Source organism: Nilaparvata lugens, chromosome 2 (genome assembly GCF_014356525.2).
Source record: "Nilaparvata lugens isolate BPH chromosome 2, ASM1435652v1, whole genome shotgun sequence".
Taxonomy (NCBI): domain Eukaryota; kingdom Metazoa; phylum Arthropoda; class Insecta; order Hemiptera; family Delphacidae; genus Nilaparvata; species Nilaparvata lugens.
This window is the reverse complement of record NC_052505.1, coordinates 85432990-85460456: the sequence shown is the minus strand read 5'-3', so window position 1 is coordinate 85460456 and position 27467 is coordinate 85432990. Positions and strand designations below refer to the sequence as shown.

The 27467-nt window shown below is 35.2% G+C and overlaps 1 protein-coding gene across 1 annotated transcript in view; it reads right to left on the bottom strand.

Moving 5' to 3' along the window:
* The window catches only part of LOC120350015 (zwei Ig domain protein zig-8-like), a 64268-nt gene extending 40700 nt beyond the window's left edge, over window positions 1–23568 (bottom strand). The window contains exons 1-2 of the mRNA XM_039421960.1: window positions 23312–23568; window positions 9203–9416 (exon numbers count right to left, since the gene is read on the bottom strand). Of these exons, the coding sequence (XP_039277894.1) occupies window positions 9203–9416; window positions 23312–23506 (409 nt within the window). The 5' untranslated portion in view covers window positions 23507–23568. The remainder of the gene's footprint in view (window positions 1–9202; window positions 9417–23311) is intronic.
* Between the last annotated feature and the right edge of the window lie 3899 nt (window positions 23569–27467).

The window sequence follows — 27467 nt, the reverse complement described above, 5'->3', positions numbered from 1 at the left end:
ATAAACTTATTTATTTGTTCTGCAAACAGCTGTTTACCGGCTTGATTTCATGCATGGAAAACAGCTGAGATTGAATGACTATGACAAAAATTTATTTCACTATTACTTGTTTATTATAATAATGGTGCGGAGATTTCAAATTAATAAATCATCAATAATTATTATAAACATCGAGTAGAATCATAACACTTTCGGTAATGAATAACAGGCCAATCAAAACATTACTATTCCAATAATTATTTCAAATAAGAGAGCTGAAATGATGATTGATCTAGTTGGAAGAATAATTTTGTGATTGATGAACGATCAGGAATAGGTATTATGTGTGTCATATTATTTTAATTTAAGTTTTTTTGGGGCGTTATCCTTGAGAGGCGAAGTCTCATGTAAGGATCATACTGTTTATGACGCCACCCCATAATAAGGAAAGGAGTGCGTCTTATTCTGTTAAAGTTACGTTTTGTTGAGTTTATAAATCGACATTATTTACTTTTGTTGCTCAGACAGCTTCACCTCAACACAGACAAGACTTGTGCAAGAAAGTTGAAGTATCGCAATTTGTAACCATAACTTTTAAAAGCCAAGTTCAACTTTGCAGATGACTTTTATCAAGGCTCACAGCAGCCGGCTCTAACTAGTTACAATAGAGGTAAAAACATTGTCAGCTCGCACGCTCTCCGGTCTGCTCTTTGTCAAACTTCCAAGCTACCAAAAATCCAATCTTGCTCTATGCGAAGTAGCCTGCATCCCGGTAAGCTGCAACTTCATTAATATTGAAATTTGTAATGTATAGGGTGAGAATCTCAACTTCTGTTCAGGAAGTCACGCCCAGAAACATTTACAAAGTATCGAACAAAGGTTCACTAAAAAGCTAGAGAGGAATTTATTCTGAGAGGAGGCTAGAATCAACACCGGTTAACTCAACACTGGAACATGCAATATCTAGCAAGAACTGGTTTTGTTTATCGATTATCAATATTCTGTCGATTTCATTCGGTTATTAATTTACCATATTATGCTTTATGCTTTTCGATCATTATTTCGTCGAGAGGAAAATCATAGAGACAAAAATGTTTCTGAAAATAGAAATCGACTTGAGTCTTCATTTGCTCTTGTACTATTTTTGAAAGAATCGTGACATTCTCTTTGAAACAATCTTCCCTAATTCACCAACAACTAGCATGTAACCCGTGCTCCGCAAGGGTCTATTATAAAACTTGACGAACTGAAAACTTGACGTGATAAAATCTTGAGAAATTGAAAGTAGGCCCATATATAACCATCCTGGGTTGATTAAGAATCAATATGCGGAATTTCAAGTCAATCAGTCCAGTAGTTTAGACGTGATGATGGGTCAAACATAATTTTCCTACCCCGTACGTGAATAGGCCAGTTCGTTCCTTTATTATAGTATAGATTATCACTATACTGTATTGTTATTTCAGGATATAGAATGAAATTTGTGACTTTATCAGTTGTGTATTCTATCAGTTTTCAATAATCAAAACTTTAGTGATTACTATAGCACCTCAGAACTTCAAAAAAAAACCGATTGGGAAATACGAAATCAAGCAAAAATGAATATCCTGATAAGACATGTGAACAGATGAACATGAAATCTCTTCACAGGCAAACATGTGATAATATTCCATATATATTATATAAATATATTATATTGTATGTGATGCCGTGATGTGGTATCTTTAGTGTGTTGACGATAGTAAGATAGATTCAAACTCTCGGTATCTGAAGTTTCTAGTTCCAAATATGAAGAGAGAGAGAAGAGAACAGCTCAAGATTACTGGAATTGTCTCTGTTGATCATTGAAGTTTGTGCTCTTTCATCAAACTGCTCAACTTGTCCATGTTTACCAAATTCTGTCTCGATTTTCTGAGAATCATACTCTGCTGTTGATAAGGTAGTTCTAGAATATCAAGTAATATCTTGTAAATTTGGAGAAAATTAAATCAGATGCAACTGTACTATACTTGCAAACTTCGTCACTTATCTTTCTTCCTGGAGTTGATACATCATAATTTAACTGATAAAATTCTTGGAAACTATAAATGAGGTAGATCCATCCTGAAAAAAATCTGGTGTGACGCACTCACAGAACTTTCCTTGCCGTTATAAAAATTGATCACCTGACGCTAGTGTTCACGCGCATCTCAAGTCTACTATTCAAAGATCTGAGCCAGCTGCTGAAAGGCCAATAACGCTGGAGACACACGAGGTCTGCTATCTCTTCATGGTGAATGATCTAATAGAATCAACAGTTACCAACAGTTTGCAATTGAATAGTCACATTTTCTCGAATTTCGAGCTTATTTTTAATTTTAGGTGAAAATGTTACTGGACATTGATTGTTGAGACTTTCATCCTCAATCCTACCCACTTGGAATTTTTCGTTTAAATTGTTTTTGAAGCCTGATAATTGGGAATCTAGAATCCAAATTTGCATAGATGGGGCGGAGCTCCTGAAATTTTTACAGATATTGGACTTGTGGCAGTTGATAAAGGTTCATCAATGACTATTTTAGGTATAAATTTGATCAAAATCGTTGAAGCCGTTTTCGAGAAAATCGCGGAAACCCCTGTTTTTGACAACATTTCCACCATTTTAGCCGCCATCTTGGATTGCATTTGATCTAAATTGTTCGTGTCGGATCTTTATATTGTAAGGACTTCAACTTCCAAATTTCAAGTCATTCCGTTAATTGGGAGATGAGATATCGTGTACACAGACACACATACACTCACACACACACACACACCACACACACACACACACACACACACACACACCACACACACACACACACACACACACACACACACACACACCACACACACACACACACACACCACACACACACACACACACACACCACACACACACACACACACACACACACACACACACACAACACACACACACACACACACACACACACACACACACAACACACACACACACACATACAGAATACAGACCCATACCCAAAAACCACTTTTTCAGACTAAGGGGACCTTGAAACGTATAAAAATTGGGGTACCTTAATTTTTTTCGGAAAGCAATACTTTCCCTACCTATTGTAATAGGGCAAGGAAATTGATTTTATCATTACACAGCTGGTTTAGTGGTATCGATCTTCACCATGACTCACTTGTTATGCATCTTAAGAGCTTCAAGACATTTTAATATGTTGGACCTGATATTATTGCTTAAAGCTTAATATATATTGCTAAACTCCCAGTTTCATGAATGTTTCATGAAAGTTAGTAGTATAACATTCTATTGTATTCAATTATTTGTAGTAGCCTACTGTAGAATCTTAAAGGTTTAGCGGAACCGATTTATTGAATAAAATTATTGATTGATACAATTCTATACGTATATATTTTCATGTTAAAACTGAAAGAGAGTGTATGCATGCCACTGATTAAAGACTGCTGGAGTAATTCAATAAATAATACTGGCCAAAAGATAATGCAAAAAGAATATTGATCCATATCATTAATCAATATAATGTAAGCCTATCGAACAGATAGCTCTATTTTCTATGGGTTTCTTGCGATCCATGCCAACGTTAATGATGATCCTATAGATGAGTTCTATTTCTAGCCCACTAGTTGTAATTTTGTTTTCTCAAGCGCCAGAATAGCCTGATTCAACATTGTTGTTGAATAAAAACTCTAAATAACTCACTCACTTATGCGAAGAATTCTTTATCCATTTATACAAATATGTATTTTTTCTCTCTCTCTCTCTCTCTCTCTCTCTCTCTCTCTCTCTCTCTGATATACGGTAATCCGAACTATTTTAAAGATGATTTCAAATTTGTCTCTGAAGGTAGGAGGATAGATGCTTCACATACTAGAACCGGAGAAAGTACTTTAAGGATACCCAATCATCGAACTACTATTTTCACAAAATCCTTCTTAGTCAGTGCCTGTCGTGCATGGAATGCACTTCCTGTTTCTATCAGGTCCATCGAGAGCCGAGCGAGCTTCATCCTAACTTTAAAAAAACATCTTTTGGAACAAATGACTGAAACTGTCCGGCCCTAGAACGATCACATGACATCCATCCCCCACCCATCCCACAAATACAAACCTCTAAACCATGTTATAGAACGAATTGTATATATATATATTATATATATATATTATATAACTCATGTTATTTCAATTATCCACTGCATAATGCTGTATATTACTGAAAGTTGATAACCCTGATCTACTTTCAGCCTACTTCATTTTATTTATTTGATCTTATCTACCTATATAATTATTTTACTCTATCAATTTTCTGTTTTTTTTCTCTTTAATATTCATATTGATTAAAACTTTTACAATATTTCCATTAATAAATAAATCCTTAGTTTAAATAACGAAATTAACGTTTTGGTAGAGAGTTAGTGGGGAGGATATGTTTAATATTCTTTCCGAAGAATGGACATTGATATGTCCAAAGCTCCGCCAATTTATGTAGATGCATAACAATATGATTATTATCTAGAGTTATTATATTACAAACTGCTTTTTCATATCATATACAGTTCAATAATTATTTTCTTAGTCTATATTATGTAATTCATCTATAATTTTGCTGTATTGTAAGCTATTGTATATAAGTGTATAAGCCAGTATATATTGTAATCTACATAAATAAAGTACTCAATCAATCAATCTCTCTCTCTCTCTCTATATATATATATATATATATATATATATATATATATATATTCATATTATGAATGAATGAAATTATCGTTCACTTACACTATGCATTAACTCATGAAATTCCCCCAATCCAAATTGCAGTCTGCTCTATCTCCTAACATGAAGACAAGAATAGCAAACGTGTGGCTAAGTACATGGAAACCCATTGACAACGCTATTCAATTGAGTAGCTCTCTGGTCCAGACCATGACAGGACTGAAGTACTTCTCTAATTGAGGCTTTCAAGCTCTATCTGAGGTAAAGATAGATCTCACTAGATTGACTAGAGGTAGTGTGAGGTGGAGATGAATGCTGTATTGTATTCAAACAAATTACAACATTTGTTTTTGATTGATTGATTGAGTACTTTATTTATGTAGACTACAATATATACTGGCTTATACACTTATATACAATAGCTTACAATACAGCAAATTATAGATGAATTTACATAATATATAGACTAAGAAATAATTATTGAACTGTATATCATATGAAAAAGAAATTTGTAATATAATAACTATAGATAATAATTATATTGTTATGCATCTACATAAATTGGCGGAGCTTTGGACATATCAATGTCCATTCTTCGGAAAGAATATTAAAAATATCCTCCCAACTAACTCTCTACCAAAACGTTAATTTCATTATTACATATTTCACTAAGGATTTATGTATTAATGGAAAAATTGTAAAAGTTTTAATCAATATGAATATTAAGAGAAAAAAAACAGAAAATTGATAAAGTAAAATAATTATATAGGTAGATAAGATCAAATAATTGATTAATAAAATGAAGTAGGCTGAAAGTAGATCAGGGTTATCAACTCTCTGGAGAGATAGAGTATCGCTCTTTGAGAAATAGAGAAAGTATTATGAAATGGTTCTTCAATCGGTATTTACAAAAAAGTACAATATGAAACTCAGTTCTCTTATCAAATACCGATTCCAATAGGGCATATCATGTACTAACAGTCAGGCTCGCTTCGCTCGCCATATCCGTCTAGCAATGGGGCTCCGCCCCCTGGACACCCGACTGGATCGTCCATGCAAAAATGAGATCAGCGGGCTCGCTTCGCTCGCCTGCATTTTTGATTTGTGCATGCTTCTTTCCATCAGAGAGTCAAAGAACTGAGAAAACGCAGAAAAGCTGAGAAAACGTTGATTTTGGGCGTATCTTTGATGAAATATTAAAGTCACCTCATCACAAAATTTTTAGAGCCTAGCTAAACCTCTGTACCAAATTTGAACATTTTCTGTCTTTTAATTGATGAAAGAACTGAGAAAACGTAAATTTTGGGCGTATCTTCGGCGTTATTTCAAATTCCTTTTAACACAACATTATTACACCCTAGCTGAGCTACTGTACTGAATTTGAACATTTTCTGTTCATTTGTTCTCGATAAAGCTGAGAAAGCGCAATAAAACGCTGGAAAAACGCAGATTTTGGGCGTATCTTTGGCGTTATTTCAAATTCCTACCAACACAACATTATTACACCCTAGATTAGCTTCTGTACTAAATTTGAACAATTTCTGTTCATTTGTTCTCGATAGAACTAAGAAAAAGAAAAAAAAACGCTAATTTTGGGCGTATCTTTGACGTTATTGCAAATTCCTTCTAACACAATATTATTACAACCTAGCTGAGCTTCTGTACTAAATTTGAACATTTTCTGTTCATTTGTTCTCGATAAAGCTGAGAAAACGCTAAAAACGCAGATTTTGGGCGTATTTTTGGACATTTTCCAAATCCGTTCTTAGTGCGCCTCTAAAGGGCCAACTGAACATACCTACCAAATTTGAACGAGTCAGTCGTCAGTGACATTTCGCTTTAATAGATATAGAAACTATTCATTGGAATCTATTAATGAGAAATGTGATCAGAATAGGAAAGAATACTCTCCTTTTACGAATTATTTTATGGATTAACAGGCATTCAAGAGCGTTATCAATGCAGTGATTATAGAAGTTCTATACATGATAAACGGTAAAAGGAGAAGATTGTAGGGTTACTCATTGTTGCACCTACTTTTTTATCATTCCATTGTCAATATTCTGCTTGAAATCGAACTTGAACTAAAAATTTCTGCTATTGAAAACTCAATATAAAAAAGATTATCAATCAATCAATTAATCAAAGAAAGGATGATACACAAGATAAACTCAATTTTGATGAACTCAATATTATCGATAAATCAATCGAAGAAAGGATGATTATAGAAGAAGAGATTAAGAAATAATGAGATTGCTATAAAAAATCAAATACTGCAAAAACAGTTTGATTTGTAATTTGAACAAAGATGTAATCGATTACAACTAATTGATTGAATTCAGAGCAAGTGAAATAATTGTTAAGGTTCAATCTATGAAGAAAATGGTTAAAGCATTGAATACGAGTGCTTTACGGAAGATGAAAATGTTTTTTAGTGGATGTAACTCACAGTATCAGTGAAAAGCCACAAGTATTAGCTCATGTGACGAGCCTTTTTTACTTTCCTTGCCCTATTACCATAGGTAAGGAAAGTATTGCTTTCCGAAAAAAATTAAGGTACCCCAATTTCTAAATTTCTTTACGTTTCAAGGTCCCCTGAGTCCAAAAAACTGGTTTTTGGGTATTGGTCTGTGTGTGTGTGTGTGTGTGTGTGGTGTGTGTGTGTGTGTGTGTGTGTGTGTGTGTGTGTGTGGTGTGTGTGTGGTGTGTGTGTGGTGTGTGTGTTGTGTGTGTGTGTGTGTGTTGTGTGTGTGTGTGTGTGTGTGTGTGTGTGTGTTGTGTGTGTGTGTGTGGTTGTGTGTGTGTGTGTGGTGTGTGTGGTGTGTGTGTGTTGTGTGTGTGTGTGTGTGTATGAGTGTATGTGCGTCTGTGTACACGATATCTCATCTCCCAATTAACGGAATGACTTGAAATTTGGAAGTTGAAGTCCTTACCATATGAGGATCCGACACGAACAATTTCGATCAAATGCAATTCAAGATGGCGGCTAAAATGGCAAAAATGTTGTCAAAAACAGGGTTTTTCGTGATTTTCTCGGAAACGGCTCCAACGATTTTGATCAAATTCATACCTAAAATAGTCATCGATAAGCTCTATCAACTTCCACAAGTCCCATATCTGTAAAAATTTCAGGAGCTCCGCCCCATCAATGCAGATAGATTCCCAATTATCAGGCTTCAGATACAATTAAAACAAAAAAATCAAGTGGAGTAGATTGAGCATGAAAATCTCTACAATTAATGTTCAGTAACATTTTCACCTAAAATTGGAAATAAGCTTTAAATTCGAGAAAATGTGATTATTCAATTGCAAATTATTGTTGATTCTATTAAATCATTCACTATGAAGAGATAGCAGACCTCATGTGTGTCTCCAGCGTTATTGCCCTGTCACCAGCTGGCTCAAATCTTTGAATAGTAGACTTGAGATGCGCGGGAACACTAGCGTCAGGTGATCAATTTTCATAACGACAAGGAAAGTTGTGTGAGTGCGCCACACCAGATTTTTATACTAACTGTGTATCTTTGTTGTACCATTGATGTGATCGAGGAAGAATAAAACTCAATTTCATTTCAATTTGAAAGCCTTATGAACAGGTTAGAGATTTCAAGCGTATTTTCTTTCATTGTGTAACCTACAGTTTCATTGTGCAACCTACTCTAGAACATGGTAGGCCATAGTGGAGTAGGTCAATTTCCACACAGAAAACACTTAACATGTAGATGACACATTATAAGAGATTTTTTTTTGTAACTAACTATTGTATGTAATTGTGAACTATCCAATATTTTCTGTAATTGATGTAGTAGTTTTAGTTTTTTGGGAAATAGACATTTATTTATTGCTATTTATGCACACAGTAAGATACTTATAAGCTATTTATACCTATATTCTATTTTGACTTGATTTGAGAAGAATATTGTTTGTAAAGGTATGACCCATTAGTTCAGTCTTCTATATTAGTTGAGACAGAGTTGGATTATAATTAATCAACTTATTCAAGCGTTTAGTTTGTTTCATCTTCGTATTGAAATAATTAATTTGACTTTCAAATAATTAATTGGCATTATTATATTGGAATTTTCAATTTGACACTCAAATCAAGGCACCTCTATGTGCATAAAGTGCACCATTATAATTATTATAACCTAGGTAAATAAACCCTATGTGCGATTTATTAGTATTGAATGGAGGATACTGAGAAATTGTCAAAAACCACAGATTTATTGATACTTATAGAAAGACCGGTTTCGGTTATTACGCCATTGTCAATCTCTGATAAACTCGAAAAGACTGGTTTCGGTTATTTTCGATATATTCGGTTATGGTGTAATAACCGGAACCGGTCTTTCTAAGTATCAATAAATCTGTGGTTTTTGACAATTTCTTAGTCTTTTTCATTCAATATGAATAATTACCACAATATCAACAGCTCAACTACACAAGAAGGGAAAATTTATTAGTATTATTGTTTACTAACCTGTAACCCTTAGATAGACCTGCTTTATTCTGGGTGGATGTGTTGCCACCTGACACTCGTAAAGTCCCTCGTCTCTCCGTGTGACGAAGACGATCTCCAGTCGCCAGTTGTTGGGATACCGGAAGCTGAGGGTCACCCTTTGATCAGTGCTGTAGGCATGCCGACCGACTGTTAACAAGTGAATCGAGTCTGCCTTTCTGTGTAGCCACGTTACCTGTCGCAAATTACATTTCATATTTATTTTATTCAATTATTTATCTAGACAAAATTAACTGTCACAAACAACATCTATTTTTCATTTTATTCATTCATTTATTGTACAAAATACTACAATAATAATTATGATTTTCAAGGTAAAACTAGGCTAAGCCTGTTCTATTTCTCTCCAAAAATTTCGATAAAAAGTGAAAGTTGTCCAAAGGTTGAGGTTATGATATCACACACTGCTTCATCACTTGATTTTTGGTCCAGGAATATTGTTTTGAAGATTTTGAATTAATAAGGTTGACATAGTACTTCAAATGAATAACAGAATGTATCACTATGGATAAAAACTTGAGAAAAATTGCACTTTTTTGAAAAATTCAAATACAAAATCACAAACCTACAACTATTAGTAAGTTGAAGCTGTTCTTATTCATTCTATATTTTATTTATTCATTTACCAAGACAACGTTAACTGTCATAAACAACATCTCCATCCCATTTATTTACAGAGACAAGCTTCATAAACCACTTCTCTATTTTATGCATTAATTTACAGAGAAAAAATTAACTGTTATAAATAACATCTCTATTATTTATTTGATTCAGTCATTTATGGAGACAACAGGTTAATGCAGCTAACAATATGGGTGCACAGGATCCATTCATTCATTCATTCATGGAGACAATAAGGTAATGCATCTGAGTGCTGAGGATGATTCAGCACCCGGTGTGATGAACCAATAAATTTTACCAATTATGAATGATGTGGGTTGAAAAATCGATAAGTGGATCACCCATAATTTTTCAATGAAGATTCTTTTTATTGATTGATACAATAAATACATCATCAAAATGATAGGGAGAGAAAACATAAGGTAACCTTGTGCTATTCCTCTCCCAAATTTAGATAAGGTTACACATAGTCCGAAATAGGTTAAGTCTTGTAGTTGTTCACTTCACAAAATTTTCAAGATTGGTTGTTATTCTTAAAAATTTTCCCAGTAATTGCTTGATAGTTTGATATCTAGTGAGACCGGACCCTACCGATAGTGTAAGTGTAGAGTCGAACATTTTGATGAGAACCAATAGAATAGATATTATTGATAACAACCTTTACAGCCAGGTTACCTTTCCGAGAATCTAGTGCTCAGATTTACAGAGATTACCAGACTTATTCATTTACTGACAGAAAGAATACCGAAAAACTTCAATACATCTAACATAAATACAATGACATGAATATATCTGACATGGTGATTTCCTATATTTGATTTTCATTTATACACTGTTTTATTCATGTAAGAGAAAGATATGAATAGAAGATGAGGATTTTTCACAAATTTCTTACGGCACCAACATATGATGATAATAAATAGTATTCTATTTATATATTAGATCAAGTGGAAAGATACTCGTAAGCACATAACTTCAAAGTAGGTCCTATCATATGAATTCAAGAACAGTATTGTCAGAAGATGAACAATAAGTAAGTGACTAATGTAATTTATAATAATTCTTATCACTCTAAATTCTGTATTGTATATAGTATTAATTATATATGATGTATCTATCTATTTTGTATTCCATGAGAATAGTCGTATTATAATATAAGATGAATAATATCATTTCCCGTTGACCTGTTCAGAGGAAGCTCACTGTTACCTCAGCTATGCAATCTCAGAGGGCAATTCCAGCAATTCTATCAGCTCAATGAATAGGGTAAGCCACACATGTATCTGATAAGATTTGCCAGATTCGAACGCTAACTGATGGAATTGTGGTGGCTTATGAATAGCCAAATGAATTTCAATTTTGAGTAGGAAATGAATTCCAGGGGATTTGAAACGAGCAAATTGACTTGGATCCCTTTTTGATGAGATTTTAATCTTCAAAGTGAAGTGGTGCAGAAGTCCCCTTTTCCAGGTGGGCATTCCATTTACGGATTATTCCCACTTTACGGAGCACATGGGAAAAGACCGGATAGATGTTGTCCGTACGGTACGGCAGCTGGTTGGCTACTATTGCTGTTATTACTGCTCTTGCAACTGGCTTATCTCTCGCACGTCGTTTTTGAAAGGCGAAAGCTTTAATTAGAGACGTGCCATAACGTCCCCTATTTGTTCCCGACTGCACTCAAAACACATAAATCCGCAAATGTGCAACACCAATCATCGGATAACTGACTTAAGGTGTCTGCAACATGTGAAATTCATCAGGTCCCCTCGAGAATCCTCTACAAATTCATATTATCTAATTGCAGGCCAGATATAGAACAGCTGCAGGAGTAGGATAGCATCAATTTGAAATTATACAGAAATTATTCAATTCCGCAACTTGTAATTATATGTGAAATAATAGAACTTTATCCATCACTCTGTATAGGTAATGAGTCAGTTCTTGAGAAATGATACTGAAAAATATCTTCGAGTATAATAATGGAAATCGTGATATCCAATAACATTACCCAATTTTTATAAATACTGTAACAATTTGAATATCAAAGGCCTAATTACAATAATAATCATAACTGGTTACCCCCCCCCCGGGCTGAAGAACTCGCTCATGCGTATTGTACTTGTGGTGGATCATCAGCTATTTTCCACACGTGTGGAACATGTGTTTAGCAACATGTATTCGACTTCAATCAGTTTGTTTATTAGTCATTATCAATATTTTCAGTTCAATATCTGTATCAAAGCATTAAAGTTCACCTATTTATTGAAGTATTTGAAGTATTCTATAATCATAGGAAATCACCTATCAATTTTAATTACCTACATACTGATTTTCGAATTCGCAACTTGTAATAATTTACAAGTCTATTATAAATTATGTTTATCTACAATAAAATTTCTAAGTTCCAGAAAATATGAAACTATATAAAAGACATGGAAACATAGAAATCTCAAAAATAAAACAAGACAAGAAACGAGGATAAAGCTCTATAATACTATTGCAGTTCCAACTCTCCTATATGGAAGTGAGAATTGGGTTCATCCACGGAGCAATGGACAGTCGAATTAAAGCTGCAGAAATGAGGTTTCCAAGGAGTGTATTTGACTGCACTAGAGTTGATAGAATCAGAAATACTGATTTGAGACAGGTTTTATCGGTTTCTCCTCTGCATGAAAGAATTATTCAAAATAGACGCAACTGGTAAAGTCATTCGGATAGAATGCCACCTGGAAGAATGCCCCTTCAAGTCCAAAACGATAAACCTACAGGAAAAAGAGATGTAGGGAGGCCAAGAGAGAGATGGGTACCGGAACAGGTCAATAAATCTTACCCCTGAAGTGAAGATGATGATGATGATGATGATAATGATTATATCATGTTAATAGGTTACTCTGTAGCACTGATGGGTCAATTATTGGGAATCATATTAGTATTTGTTAGTCATAAATCTACTCTTCCCATCAACACTCTACTTTAAGAAAGAGAAAGTGTATTTTTAGAAGAGATCAGGAATGATAGATAATTCGAAAATCAAGGCGTAAGAATAACGGGCCAATAGCAGCAAGCCACGCCTCCCAGCTCTTCATACTCTCTTCTGATTAGTGGATTGGAACGCCTGCTGGTGAAGTTCTCGATTCTGCAAGTAGGTTGCTCCAGTTACTGAGTTATATCTGTATACTACATTACATTTCTGAGTCTAACTACCGATTGCACGTCCCAATTTAAACTATTGAGTCCCATGGGCTGGAGAGCTCGCTCCTAACCCCAAGCTGAGTCGGTGCAAAAAGGACAGACTGTCTGTGTGATAATATTCTCAAGACACAAACCAACAGTCGGCTGGATAATAAATTTTTCTCTTACTCATTTTCGATTTTTTTCTGTTATTCTCAAAGAGGATGAAGAGATGAGACAATTTTGTTGGCCTACGAACTAGATCTGTATAATGGTTCAAAGAATATTTGTTTGAAATTTGAAGTAGATTGATAAAATCAATCAAGAGTAATAATTGTCAAACAAATAAACCCACAAACGGACGATTCGAGGTTGTAGTCATCTGTAAGGATTTACTCTCAACCATTTTATTGGCTGAGAGATTCTCGCATTATAAGTTTTGGATCTGTCTGATATTAGAAGTGAGTTGAATATCTGTCAGTCTGGATATGAAAGTGACGCAGTATCTACATAAATAAGAGGAGCATATCAAAAGAATGCCTGCTGAGAGGTTTTCTTTGAAACGTTTCAATTATGAGCCAGTAGGCAAGAAAGAGGTTGGCAGACCACACAAAAATGGCTAGAATTTATCCATTTCATATTGACCATAGAATAGGATATTTAGAAATAGAAAGAAAAATAAAAATCTCAGTACCCTCTTTAAAGTATTTAATCACAACATGTTTCGGAAATTGATGCCATTTTCAAGTGATATTACTATTTCTATAAAAGGTAGCCCTATACAGAAAAGAGATAAATAGGATATTTAAATGTGATATTATTTCACATAAAAAAATCACAAATAGCAGCTGAATATGAGTCGGAACAGGATATAGCCTAATCCTTGATTGTAAGAAGTGATCTACTCCTGATATTCTATCAGCTGGTCTATTGAAAGCTCTGGCTGGAATCAATTTACAATATTATTCCATTCGACTTTTTTTCATTTCGTGATTATCGGGTCTATATATACTAGTAGCTCTGTGAACAGTAGACCTCGCGCAGTTATAACTGTTTAGATTGTTGTTTCGACAATGATAGTACTACGACGTAAACTGCTATGCTACTATAATCAAAAACTTATCAAGTTGAAAGCAGAGAAAAGTCGGGAGACAATACTATGCTACTTCAAGTTATTAATTGCATGCCTCACTGCATGCAATTAATAGTCCACACAATAGCTGTTTTTTCACCAAGTTACATTGAGATATTGGATTGCATATTGAAATGCATATTGAATTGCATTTATAATCCACTCGACAGCTGCTTGATGATGAATAATTCTAAAGTCCGATTTTTACGGTAATATTGGCGATCGAAGGAGACTCCTTTTCCTTTTCCTTTTGTATTATCCTTAAAATGCAAGATTTCAAAAAACCTTATGTATACGTCGACGCGAAATTCAAAAAGGAACATATCTGTCAAATTTCATGAAAATCTATTGCTGCATTTCGCTGTAAATGCGGAACATATAAACATAAATATAAATATAAAGAGAAATGCAAATTCGTCGAGAAAACCTTAGACCTCACTTCGCTCGGTCAATTATGGCATACACAATACATGGTTATATTTAAAATCTATTCTTTCTTGTCTTGAAAGGCCGAAGAAGTCACTAATCTTTTTGTCCAACGAACTTGATCTGTAAAAAGTTTCGAAGAATAAATGAGTTCGCAATTCAGAACTGATTGAACAGAGCGTTCAAATATTATTGTAGAGCGTACAAACAAACAGGCGGACAACGATTTTGTCCTTGAATCAGAAGTAGGAACTCGCTGACGATTATTCAATTATGATCAATATATTTTACTAGCCGTCAGGCTCACTTCGCTCGCCATATCCGTCTAGCAAGGGGGCTCCGCCCCCTGGACCCCCGACTGGATCGTCCAAGGATGAGATCAGCAGGGTCGCTTCGCTCGCCTGCATTTTTCATTTGAGCATTTTTATCATATGCTAGGACGATCCAGTTGGGGGTCCAGACTAAACGTCTGGCTAAACGGATATGGCGAGCGAAGCGAGCCTGACGGATAGTAATATAATATTCCCAGGAATAGCTCTGATTGAAGTAGCAGTGCCCAATCAATTTTTCCGCGATAAATGCATTTCAATCTTCAACTTGGTGCCAGCCTAACAAAGTCAACTCAACTTAATGCCAACCTGACAAAATTATTAATTTAGTTACCAGTTAACAACTGTTTCGAAGAGGTACTCTCTCTAGATTATAGTTCTATATTAACATAATGGTATGGCCTTTTTCAATTATAATTAAGAGAATAAGAAGAATATACATGCTAAAAGACGAACTTTAAACCCTTAAAAACCACCCTTAGAGTTAAAATATTGCCAAAAGATTTCTTAGTGCGCCTCTAAAGGGCCAACTAAACATACTTACCAAATTTGAACATTTTTGGTCCGGTAGATTTTTAGTTCTGCGAGTGAGTGAGTCAGTCAGTCAGTCAGTAAGTGCCATTTCGCTTTTATATAGATTGTACTCACACCGATCGTGAAGAAATATTGTCTAACAGAAATCACAATACTTGAAGAAAATATCTATAGAATCATACAAATAGATTTGTCATGCAGAATATTCTAACCGGCGGATCGGAACCTAAAACCACCCAAAACTGTAGGTCCACTCATATCTGATCATTATTCGTCACTCACGCACAGGCCTAGAGCTCATGTGAGCATCACCCTCAGCAGAAAAACAAGAATAAGACCCGCATCGATGAAAGTTTTAATAAATTTAAATTGTTACAGATACACTAACTGCCATTCACTTCAAATTAGATTGGATTTGTTACAAGGACTTTCTCGCTGAACAGGAAATAAGGGAAACAGACAGAGAATGGGAATTATATAGTGAGTGAAAGATATGCTGAAGACTTTGATGGTGACAGGAAGTGGAGAAAGTAGATACGCGACGCGAAGTAAACTTTCCGAAATTGTGGAATGGAACACAAAGTTGGGAAAAGTCTTAGTTTTGTTCAGAACAGAAACGTTCACCGCTCCCAAACACTGTAAGCGAATTGTGAATCGTCGTACAGTATGGAACCAGCAAAAAGACACAGATGTTGCTCTGCTGTGGGACAGTTTTACTCCAATTGCAAAGTGTGCAACAAAGTTCAGAAATATTGTCATCGCCTCCTTAAACGCGTGCAATCTGGGGAAGTTTGATGAAGTGATAAATTATCCATTGCAAAGGTTTAATGCTACCCAGGCCTAAAGAAAGACACGCTCCCTTTTGCAATTTCAAACTCCTGAATAATAAAGCAAGACTGTCACCGAAATTCTCACATTATACATCCTCTTTGCCTACAAGTCTTTAATATTGTACGCATGCTGGAGCAAGAGAAACTCTAATGAGTCGTACTCACATCAGTGGGCTTGCATAATTTTAATCGACACCTAGGTACATGAAAAATCCAGGTCAAAGAAAAAATAATTTGCTACAGATTTCACCAATGTTCAATGAAGCGGTCGAAATTCAACCCTTACTAATCCCCCAAACATTCTTAAAAATAATAATTTCATACAAAATTTAATTGAATTTAGTCGAATTGTGTCTCCAAGGAGAAATTCTATATTGTTGGAGCAAGGAGATGATTACAAGTCGCTAAGAAATTGTTGTCAATTGCTTGAAAAGTCTCTCAATTTGAACTGGAACAACTTTAGTGTCTGAATCCCAGTTTTTTATTCATTGAACTAAGTAACTGACCAAAATAGATTTCCTAATAAACAAGTTTGGATAGTTTCAGGTATTTGTGAGCTAGATACATTATTGGAACGACATTGGAACGATATTGAGAAGACATCTAAACGACATTAGGACTAAGTAACTGGCCAGAATAGATTTCCTAATGAACAAATTCGGATAGTTTTAGGTATTTGTGAGCTAGCTACATTATTGGAACGACATTGGAAAGATTATCGGAACAATATTGAGAAGACATCTCAACGACATTGGGACGACATTGGGACAGCATTGGAACAACATGTGGATGACATTGGGTCGACATTGAGATAATATTGTAAAAACAAGCTCAAATTTGTGAGTTTTTCAATATTATTCCATGAATCATCAAGTTGAAAATATCTATCAGCTTCTAATTTGTGATACTAATATAATTTAGTCCCTTTTTGCAGGTGTTAATTTTATTCTACCTTCACAAACTCTCACTCTTAAACTCATGTGGGCTCAACGTGTGTTTATTAAATTATAAATCCTCAATAAATAAATCCCAATTTAATAATGAATTCCAACTCCAATTCCAACAATCCTCAATAAATAAATCCCAATTAATAATAAATTCCAACTACTCACAGAATTTCTGATGAAGGAATGTGATAGTACCTGTAGCACAAAGGAAAGAACAAAGTTAATTATATTTTTTGTTCTTTTCCTGTGCCAGTAGTAAGTACTACGCATAGTTCCAACAAAATCAATGTAAAAAGCTCAACTTATGGATATCTGGGCAATAAAGTTATATCGTATTTTATTCACGATACTTATTCCATCTAAATAACCTGGCTGTGATGTTTCAATAATAATGAAATTGCTTCGCATATAGCGTGGGTGAAGGGAACAGTAACATATCAACAACAATAGACAAGGGGATCAAACAGGGTCTTCTCCGCTTCCAATCTCTAGCTACAGCCTGCTATTGCCAGAAATGCACCTGTCAATACAGGCAAAGCGATCGTGAAATTCTTGTCATTCAATCACAACGGATTGGACGAGTTGCTGTGATGTGTTATCGGAACCTATAGGAGAGAAACAACCTTGCTGAACAGTTCTCAGGCATTTGTAGACAACTTCTCTTCGTTTTATTTAGCACACTCAAATGTAAAAATTAATTTGAAGGGATTTCGTGAAAAATATTGGAGATAATTCTTTTATATTCGCATTTGCCAACTACTCAATACAAGAAAATCAGAAACACACGAACATAAATACCGATCTACAAATCATAAACATTAAAACAAAAATCAATTGGAAGGAATTTCATGAAAATATTGGTGATAATTCTCTTGTATTTCCTTTTGCCGACTGCCCAATACAAGTACATCACAAACATAAATACCGACCTACAAATTATACACATAAAAACCAACAAAGGACCAGAACTTGACACAGTATAAGAGTTTGAAATATACACTCAGTTCAAAAGCAATAGGCAATGCATATCAAATGTACAAACCAACTTCAAATCCCACATATTCTTCGATTGCATTCTCAGCCACAACAAAAAACTCAATAGACACTAGTATTTTTCAGTTATCAGTGATGATTTAATGAAGTAGTATTCTTATTTAATTTGGTTTTCAACTTTTCAAAATTCTAAATTCCTAGTTTATATATATATATATTGGACTCTTTATTGGACAAAAATTATGAAATGTAAACATAACCTATTTTTAGACAATTTATATCTAAATTTAGGAAATGGACAGTTTTGGGCTTAAAGCCTGTTGTTCCTCTCCCAATCACTCATAGTTGAGAATGATATTCCATGTATCAATATAACAGCACACTAAATTTTGAAAGCAATAGACAATTCATATTGAATGAACAAACCAACTCCAAATCCCACAACCTCTTTGATTACTTTTTGTGTAGTTGAGAAGTTTATAATGTGGTAATTATTCATATTGAATGAAAAAGACTAAGAAGTTGTCAAAAAACCACTGATTTATTGATTATTAGAAAGACCGGTTTCGGTTATTACACCATTGTCAATCTCTGATAAACTATAAACTCTTTGATTACATTCTCAGCCACAACAAACTCAATAGACACCAATAACAGCACACTAGGAATTGCTATTCAAACCTTCTACTTGTATATGAGTCAAGATGGCGGATCTACCAAAAGATCACGTTGTCACAGTAAGTGGATGAATGAATCCATTCATTGGAGAAATTTGACTGCTATTCAATAACAAAAAAGTGAGATAATTATTATTGAGATAAGTTGATTTGATATTAAAATTGAATTCTTGTTCCCTGGTTAAACTCTTGTAGCAATATAGAATGATTGAATATGAGTAGTAGATTTTCTTTATAGACAGTAGAAAAATGAATGTTCCATTTTGGTGAGTCGGAATCCCAGCGGAGATTGATCTCAAGAAAGAAGAGCTCGCCGAGTTTGAACTGTGCTTGACAACATTGATTGGACAGGCGAAACGAATTATTTCTACCACAGGGATTGGAGCCTTTGACCTTTCAGTTTTATTGCTTGTAACTGTCACTCTTTTTATTTATTTCTGACTTGTTTTCTCTCGCAGCGACAAAACGACCCAGACCAGGCACCTTCATACAGCTCGCCAATTCAATTAGTGTAAGCGGTTATTTGTTCTTGGTCGAGTCCAGGACAGAATAATAATTTGATGGACAAGACACTTCTATCCGAGGGGACAATGATACAATCATTGTGAGTACATTTCTGATGTAGGGTTGTCTATGTTCATATTGTAATGTATATTGAATGGAATGATTGCGTTGTTGTTCTACAAGAAGACAGCTTGTTCATTTTTCAAATAATTGAGTCCAAAACCCTCAAATTGTTCTCATCAAGCATTTCATCAGAAATCTGGAAAATTCAAGGAATTTGAACCAGTTCATTGTACATTATTTAGATTCCTACAGATAATATGCATAATAATAACAATAATAGCATAACATGTCAATAGAGTTGGGATTTGGAAAGTATGAGAAGTGTAAGCAAAGACGAATAATGCACGGTTCACCTTAAAAATGTTTTTTCCCACAGTTACCTTGAAAAGTGACCATTCCTGCACTGATTACAGAACGCAAAGAATCACTATTCCGCTCTAGTAGATTAGCATTACTTTGTGTACTCTCAATACCGTACTTTGCTTATTATCTTGCAGCCATCCCAATCAGCTGTTTACATTGTTGGCGTGTATTTTGAATGCGAGTTTGTTCAATCTATAATTTTTCTGATTTTTAAATGAATAAAAATGAGAACTCATTAAATTATGCATTTTGAATATTACTGATTATTCATTATTTCAAATAATATTTTTTTCATTCATGAATTGATTGGTTAAAAATTATTTAGAAATTATGATTCACTCAAAATTATTCAAATTTTCAAATTAATTCGATCAATTTGATTTTTAATTGGATTATCAAGTTTAAAATGAATTAAACTTGTTATTAATATAGTTATTAATACAAAATTATACAGACAAAAATTGGATGGATTTCAGCCATCATTTTACCCATAATCAACCACTTTTCAATGGTAACTGTTGGAAAATTTTAATGTGAAATACGTGCGCAAAGTTCCTCTGCTGCACTCAAGGACTCATTCCGCCCTCGCCTACGACTCGTGCGTAAACGTTTCTTACGGTGCAGCAAACTGTCACTTTGCGCACTAGTTGCACAAATAACTATTTCTATTGAAGTATTTAATAAAATACTCTTTATTGTTCAAAGCTACTGGACCAAAGTATCCTCGTTAAATTTGAAATCTCTCCTATTGCAATTATGGATATGATCCCTTGATGTGTCAATTTTCCAATATTGTTCCTTTTTTCTTTCCCACGTATTGAACGATTTCTCTATTTATAGGCATGCTGTGATAGAATGCCAAGCTAGTCTTTGGACATTGTAATTATGTTTTATGTAGATTTCGAATGAGTATTGTAACTCAATCATTTGGAATTATCTTACCCAGCTCTGTCAGTATTCAAACTTGCATTACTTCCCATGGAAATAATTCTTCCAACTTAGCAACAAATTCTACATTCTTCTCAGGAATACTAGAATGAATTTTTCTAGCTTTTGGAAAATTTACTTGATGAACTCTCAAGCCGGGTCCGCTCTTAACAAGTCTTCGACATACATGTTCGGCAAATATGTTTGTTGAGGGACTCAGGGACAAACATTTTTAAAAGTTTGGACAATCGTTGTTTGTCAAACAGAAAATTACTGTTTTCCATACATTTTCAGTGTTTGCTGAATTTGCGGCGCAACCCAAAACCTGTTCTCCCTACTTACAAATATGTTGTTTGGTTAGGCGTCCACACTTGCCACAGGCAAGCAATGTTTGTCAAACATGATAAAATTTTCCCGAACTATTACAACAAACATGTTTGTCTTAAGATGCGTACAGATTTACGCGCCGCGAACATGAGCAATTCACTTTCAATCAGCTGATGCCAAGCTTTTTATATCTATATCTTATACCGTTTCTGTAAAAATACAGATATAGTCAGCTGATTAAAAGTGAATTGCACATGTTCGCGGCGCGTATATCTGTACGCACCTTTACATTTGTTCAGCAATGACCCGGCTTTAGAAGCTTGATGATAGAATAACAGACGTGACTACTTGGGGTGAATATTCCTAAAAATTACATGTCTAGAAGTAAATTATCGGTCCCGTCTTAAGTATGACAGTCATAAAGCCCTTTGATGGCTTGATTTATATAATCAGGCGAGGTGGGACCTTCCTTCATGAGACTCCATACCAATAAAAGCCATACAAATTCAATTTGATGTAGATAATCATAATTCAATAATCATGAAGCTAATGTGTAGACGTCCATTTTCCTTCTAAACGCTTTCTTAGCTATCTTAACGTGCAAAATCTTGATTGAAATCATTGATGTGTTGGTACCTCAATTGTACCATTGTGATGTGTTGGTAAGGTGCGCACAGATATTCGCGCCGCGAACATGAGCAATTCACTTATAATCAGCTGACTATATCTGTTTTTTCACAGAAACGGTAAGATACAGATATAAAAAGCTTGGCATCAGCTGACTGAAAGTGAATTGCTCATGTTCGCGGCGCGTAAATCTGTACGCACCTTCAGGATTGTTTCAGCAAACGTCAATTGCGACTTGTGAGGCTTGAATCGAGTGTGAGTCGAACTGATGAGATGAGATGAGGTGTGGGGTGAAATAACCGCCGAATCAGTATTGACATTGGGGCGCCCAACTCGGCAAACTTGACCTAACCCGCTAGCATAGCTGAACATAGCAGAGCATAGCTGAGTGGAGCGGAGCAGAGCAGAGCAGAGCCTAGCAGAAAACTGCACCAATAATGTCGTTGCGAGGCACAAGGCACACCGTCTCAGCCAACAGTTTGTTGCACGACACAGCTGTAGCTGGGAATGTTGAATATTAATGCATCGTATGTTTACACGTTCAGTTTACCGGTGCGAAACACAGGGCCAAGAGAGCGATTGAATTCTCCAGCTCCTTGGTAGCTGCTCCGCACTCAGCGCTGAGTGAAAACGAGCAATGTATTCGTCTGACTGGCTCAATTTATCACGATCAGATTTCTCTCTCCTTTCCTCAATCAGGTCTCTCACACTCACACAAGTCAGCCTCCAACTTGCCAGCTGACTCTACGATGCATCATTTGAAATGTATGTGCATTCACTAACACACTTACAGAACTACCTCCGCCATGCAACAGCTGCTGTGTGCTCCGTGGCTATAACAAATCGTTGTTGCTCAACTAAGTGAATGGAACTGTGAAGTCTGAACACTGACGAAAGAAAGTGAACTTGCCAAGTCAGCAGCTTGCTGGAAGCATCGAGTGAATGATTAGTGCAGGCCAACAAGTAGGAAGTCAGCACTGCAAAGGAGCACCGAAAGACAAACAAGAAAAAAATGCTCGAGTGGAGGGAAAATAGTCGGGAGATAATGTTCGTCAACTTAACTTATTCATCCTCAACAACCGTAGGATGATGTTGGCTCCGTTTGAGGTGGAAAGGTTTCAAATGCTTTGATACTATAATATTCTGCCATGACTATAATAAAAACGTAATAAGAATTTGGACATTCCTTTATGGAACAGTAGATCATTGAGATCTATGCTTCATGAATCATAGATGATGCATCTTCAACAATATTTATTCCTTCTTCTTCTTCTTCTTCATGTACCGTTTCCAATGGCGGAGGTTGGCTATCATGATGGCGATTTTAATTTTATTTACAGCTGCTCTGAATAGGTCATTGGATGTACACTGGAATCAATCCCTTAAGTTGCTCAACCAAGATATTCGTCTTCTGCCCACTGATCTCTTGCCTGTTATTTCTCCTTGCATAATAAGGTGCAATATTTCATATTTCTTTCCCCTCATTATCTGACCTAGATACTTCAACTTTTATTTCTATTTATTCCTTATTCCATCAATATTGATGATGATAGGTAATTATTTATGATGGTTGCGAATTATATTGTGACTACTCACCGTTTTATCATGCAGTAGGCCAATCTTGCAGTCGAGTTGGACAGTCTCTCCGACCCTGGCAGTGATGTTGTGCGGCCCGGGACCCTCCTCGAAGAACGGCCCCCACCGCGAGCCCTGGTGATGGTGGGGTGGTCGCGGGGGCAGGAAGAAGTAGGTGGGACGAGGGGGTGCGGGTGACAGCCACTCCACCTCCATACTGCTTCCGCTGATACTGTTGCTGCTGATGTTTTGCTGGGTTAGCAGAGTGTCATTGTCACCCTCTGTAAAAATATAAATAGAATGATCCCATTAATAAGAATACAATACTAGTGTTCTGAATTCATAAATTTTCAGTCACAATTAGTAAAATTTCACACTTCATCAAAAATTTGAATATAATAGAGGATTAGTTTGGTGTTCAGATGTAAATCAGATGTAGATGTGGATTAGTTCGGTAGATGTTCAGGCTATATTGTAATAACTGATAGTTTCAGTACACTAATTGTGATGATTGATAGTTGTAACCACGGTATTTAGATGAAAACGGCAGGGGTCATGAAATGTGTGCGCAGTGGCCAGCCAGCTAGATTGCGTCATCGCCACCAACCGGGGTTTTTAACACCTATTAGCAATATTTATTAAACTTATTTATTAAAAACAAATGATTGGATATAAAATGACGTCAGCTACACCGAAATTTAGAACAAACATGCGCGTGACACCTACCGTCTTCTTCTATATACCGTGGTTGTAACATAGGATGATATTATAGGTTCCAGTAAGATCATTATAATGTGTGAGAAGTTTGGTAGTGAATGTTTAGGCTGTATTGTAATAATTAATGCAATAGTATAAAATTATACCTGGGCTGACGAATAATAATTTTTGTAAAGTAGCGCTCATAGAATTTCCAGGACCAGGTATTCCACTACATTCAGTAGGAATAACAGCCTGTGCTCTATTTATTATCATTATTTATTATTTTTACAAGAAAGCAATGACCGGGAGAGAAAACTAAGGATACTCTTGTACTATTTTTCTCTCAAATTAGAATAAAATGTTGATAGTCAAGATTAGATTTAAATTACCTCAAAGTTAGAACTTTTCCACTCAAAAACCAAAAAAATGAGAATTTAAATTTTGATGGTTGAGAAACTCGATAAAAATACAAAAATATTACACTCAAATCACCATTCATTGGGAAATTTCTGCGTAATCTTACAAAATTTAGAGCCAGAATAACACAACTCATCAAGGCACCTAGAATACATGTGGGACATTGCAATAATTCACTATTCAGCACAACTGATAATCTTGAAATACAGTGGGAATGACAGCCTAGCATTATTTATCATTTTTACAAGAAAGCAATGACCGGGAGAGAAAACTAAGGATACTCTTGTACTATTTTTCTCTCAAATTAGAATAAAATGTTGTATTTATTTCTATCGTTACTTGAGCTAAGACCTGTCACAGGAGACTCCTCAATCAGTAGTTACTATAACCCACTTATAACCTATCATAATGTGCATTATCCGACCTTTCTACTAGTTTTCCTAGCTGTGTAGTATGTTGAAGCAGTTTCAGTCATGTGGAAGTTGAGAATAAACAATAATGTTGTACATGAGTCATCCTCATTAAGAGGAAGAAACTGAGTTGCATTAGCACTGTCGATGATGCACTTCTTGGAAGAGCTAATCGTTCAAATACATGATCATGAGAGAATACTCGTGTTCCACATTATCTCGGGGTTATTCTCTCATCAAAAGCGCTCACCTTGAACTTTTGACAGACATTGTGATATAGAGAGTAAAATAGGGGAATAAGGAAATAACTTGTGATAAGGAAATAGAAAATAATAAAGCTCTGATCAAAAGCTCTCTAACCTTGGACTTTTGATAGTATTTGTGATATAGAGAGTTAAGTGAGGGAATAGGGATTGATAACAATATAAAACAATCATGTAGTACCCTTTTTATTTGAAACATTTTTAAGCTTTAAAATATTTCAACGACTAGTTTCGGCCTACTTTGGCCATTTTTAAGTTGAAATTCAAAAATCTGGTGTGGTGCACTCACACATCTTTCCTTGCCGTTATGAAAATTGATCACCTGAGGCTAGTGTTCCCGCGAATCTCAAAGCTACTATTCAAAGATTTGAGTCAGCTGGTGACAGGGCAATAGCGCTGGAGACATACATGAGGTCTGCTATCTCTTCATAGTGAATGATTTAATAGAATCAACAATAATTCGCAATTGGATAATCATATTTTCTCGAATTTAAAGCTCACTTTCAATTTTAGGTGAAAATGTTACTGAACATTAATTGTAGAGATTTTCATGCTCAATGAATTTAATCAAAATCGTTGGAGCCGTTTTCGAGAGAATCGCGAAAAACCCTGTTTTTGACAACATTTTCGCCATTTTAGCCGACATCTTGAATCGCATTTGATCGAAATTGTTCGTGTCGGATCCTTATATTGAAAGGACCTTACGTTCCAAATTTCAAGTCATTCCGTTAATTGGGAGATGAGATATCGTGTACACAGACGCACATACACTCTTACACACACACACACACACACACACACACACACACACACACACACACACCACACACACACACACACACACATACAGACCAATACCCAAAAACCACTTTTTTGGATTCAGGAGACCTTGAAACGTATAGAAATTTAGAAATTGGGGTACCTTAATATTTTTCGGAAAGCAATACTTTCCTTACCTATGGTAATAGGGCAAGGAAAGTAAAAATGAACAAGTTGATACTAGATAATATGTTCATATGATTATTCACTTTTTTCTTTAAATGATTATTGATTCCATTTTATCATCTATTTATTTTATTTCAAATGATTTTAATTTTTTTTTTGGCTGGAATGATTCAATCTTAATAATTTTTACATGTTTTATATTGTTTTTATTAATTTTAATAAAGTAGCCCATACAAGTGAAGTGATTTTTGGGAATAAGGGAATAAGTTGTGAAGGGAAAAGAAAATAATTAAAAACTACTATCCCAACGTTTGGGATGAAATGAGCAGATTAATTCTCTGTTTCTGGGATTCTGATATAGAGCGCAATGAAGAGCTTTCAACTGCAACTTGAATCTAGGATGATGTGAGCGCATACACCTACGTGAGCCAAGTGACCTACTAACTCTTCAGTGCTAGAGCACTTATTAGTACACATTATTATATTAGAGTACGCAATTCTCACAAACTTTGAGCTCGAAGGTACGTGTATGGGATCGGAAAAATATCGATGTATTCGATTGAAATGGAATTTATCAGAAAACAGAGAATTCGAGCAGATAATTTTAGTTGATAATGGAAGAGCAGTTGGTCGAGTGAAGTTAGCTTCTTGATAATCTGCTGTTACCCAGAGGCCTACAGCATTGTTAACACTGCTCTCTATGGAGTCCACAGGCTTACTCGTTCAATCCGTCATGCAGCCAGCTAGTTTGTTAGAGCAAAGTTTCGGCCATGCCAAAGTTGACTACAAGCTTTGACCTTGTACACGAGTCGAGCAGAAGATGAGCCGTGAATCCGTTCTGCAATGAAACTTTGATGGCATGAGTTTGTTGCCAGATGGCGGCAAATGTATGTTGATGCAAGATGAGTGAGAGTCGGAGATAATATTCGAGTCAACTTTCCAAGTATAATAATATCAGAACGATGATGCCTAGTGAATTATGATCAGCCTGAGAGCAGAGCAGTAGCAGCTTCGTATCAGCCATTGTCAATTCAACATAATATGACGGGAGTGTTCATATGACTGATCTTCGACTTTGATTACTTTTGAACAGTAAATGAGATCAGGAAGTTTACAATATCGTGAGTTTGTTACTATGAGAAATATTCAACTAATTGAAAATTTGGAATCTAATTTAAGGTGTTGGAAACAATATTTGTATTATTAATAACGAACTTTTTCAAGTGATTCTAAAGTTGATCTATATCAACAACTACAAGACTTAACCTATTTCGGACTATGTCTAACCTCATCTAAATTTGAGGAAGGAGTAGCATAACGTTACCTTATTTTTATCTCTCCCTATCATTCTGATGATGTACTTATTGTATCAATCAATAAAGAATAAAGTAAATCATCATATTCTCTGGAAACGTATTACTTCAGGGCTAATTAAGTTGTTAG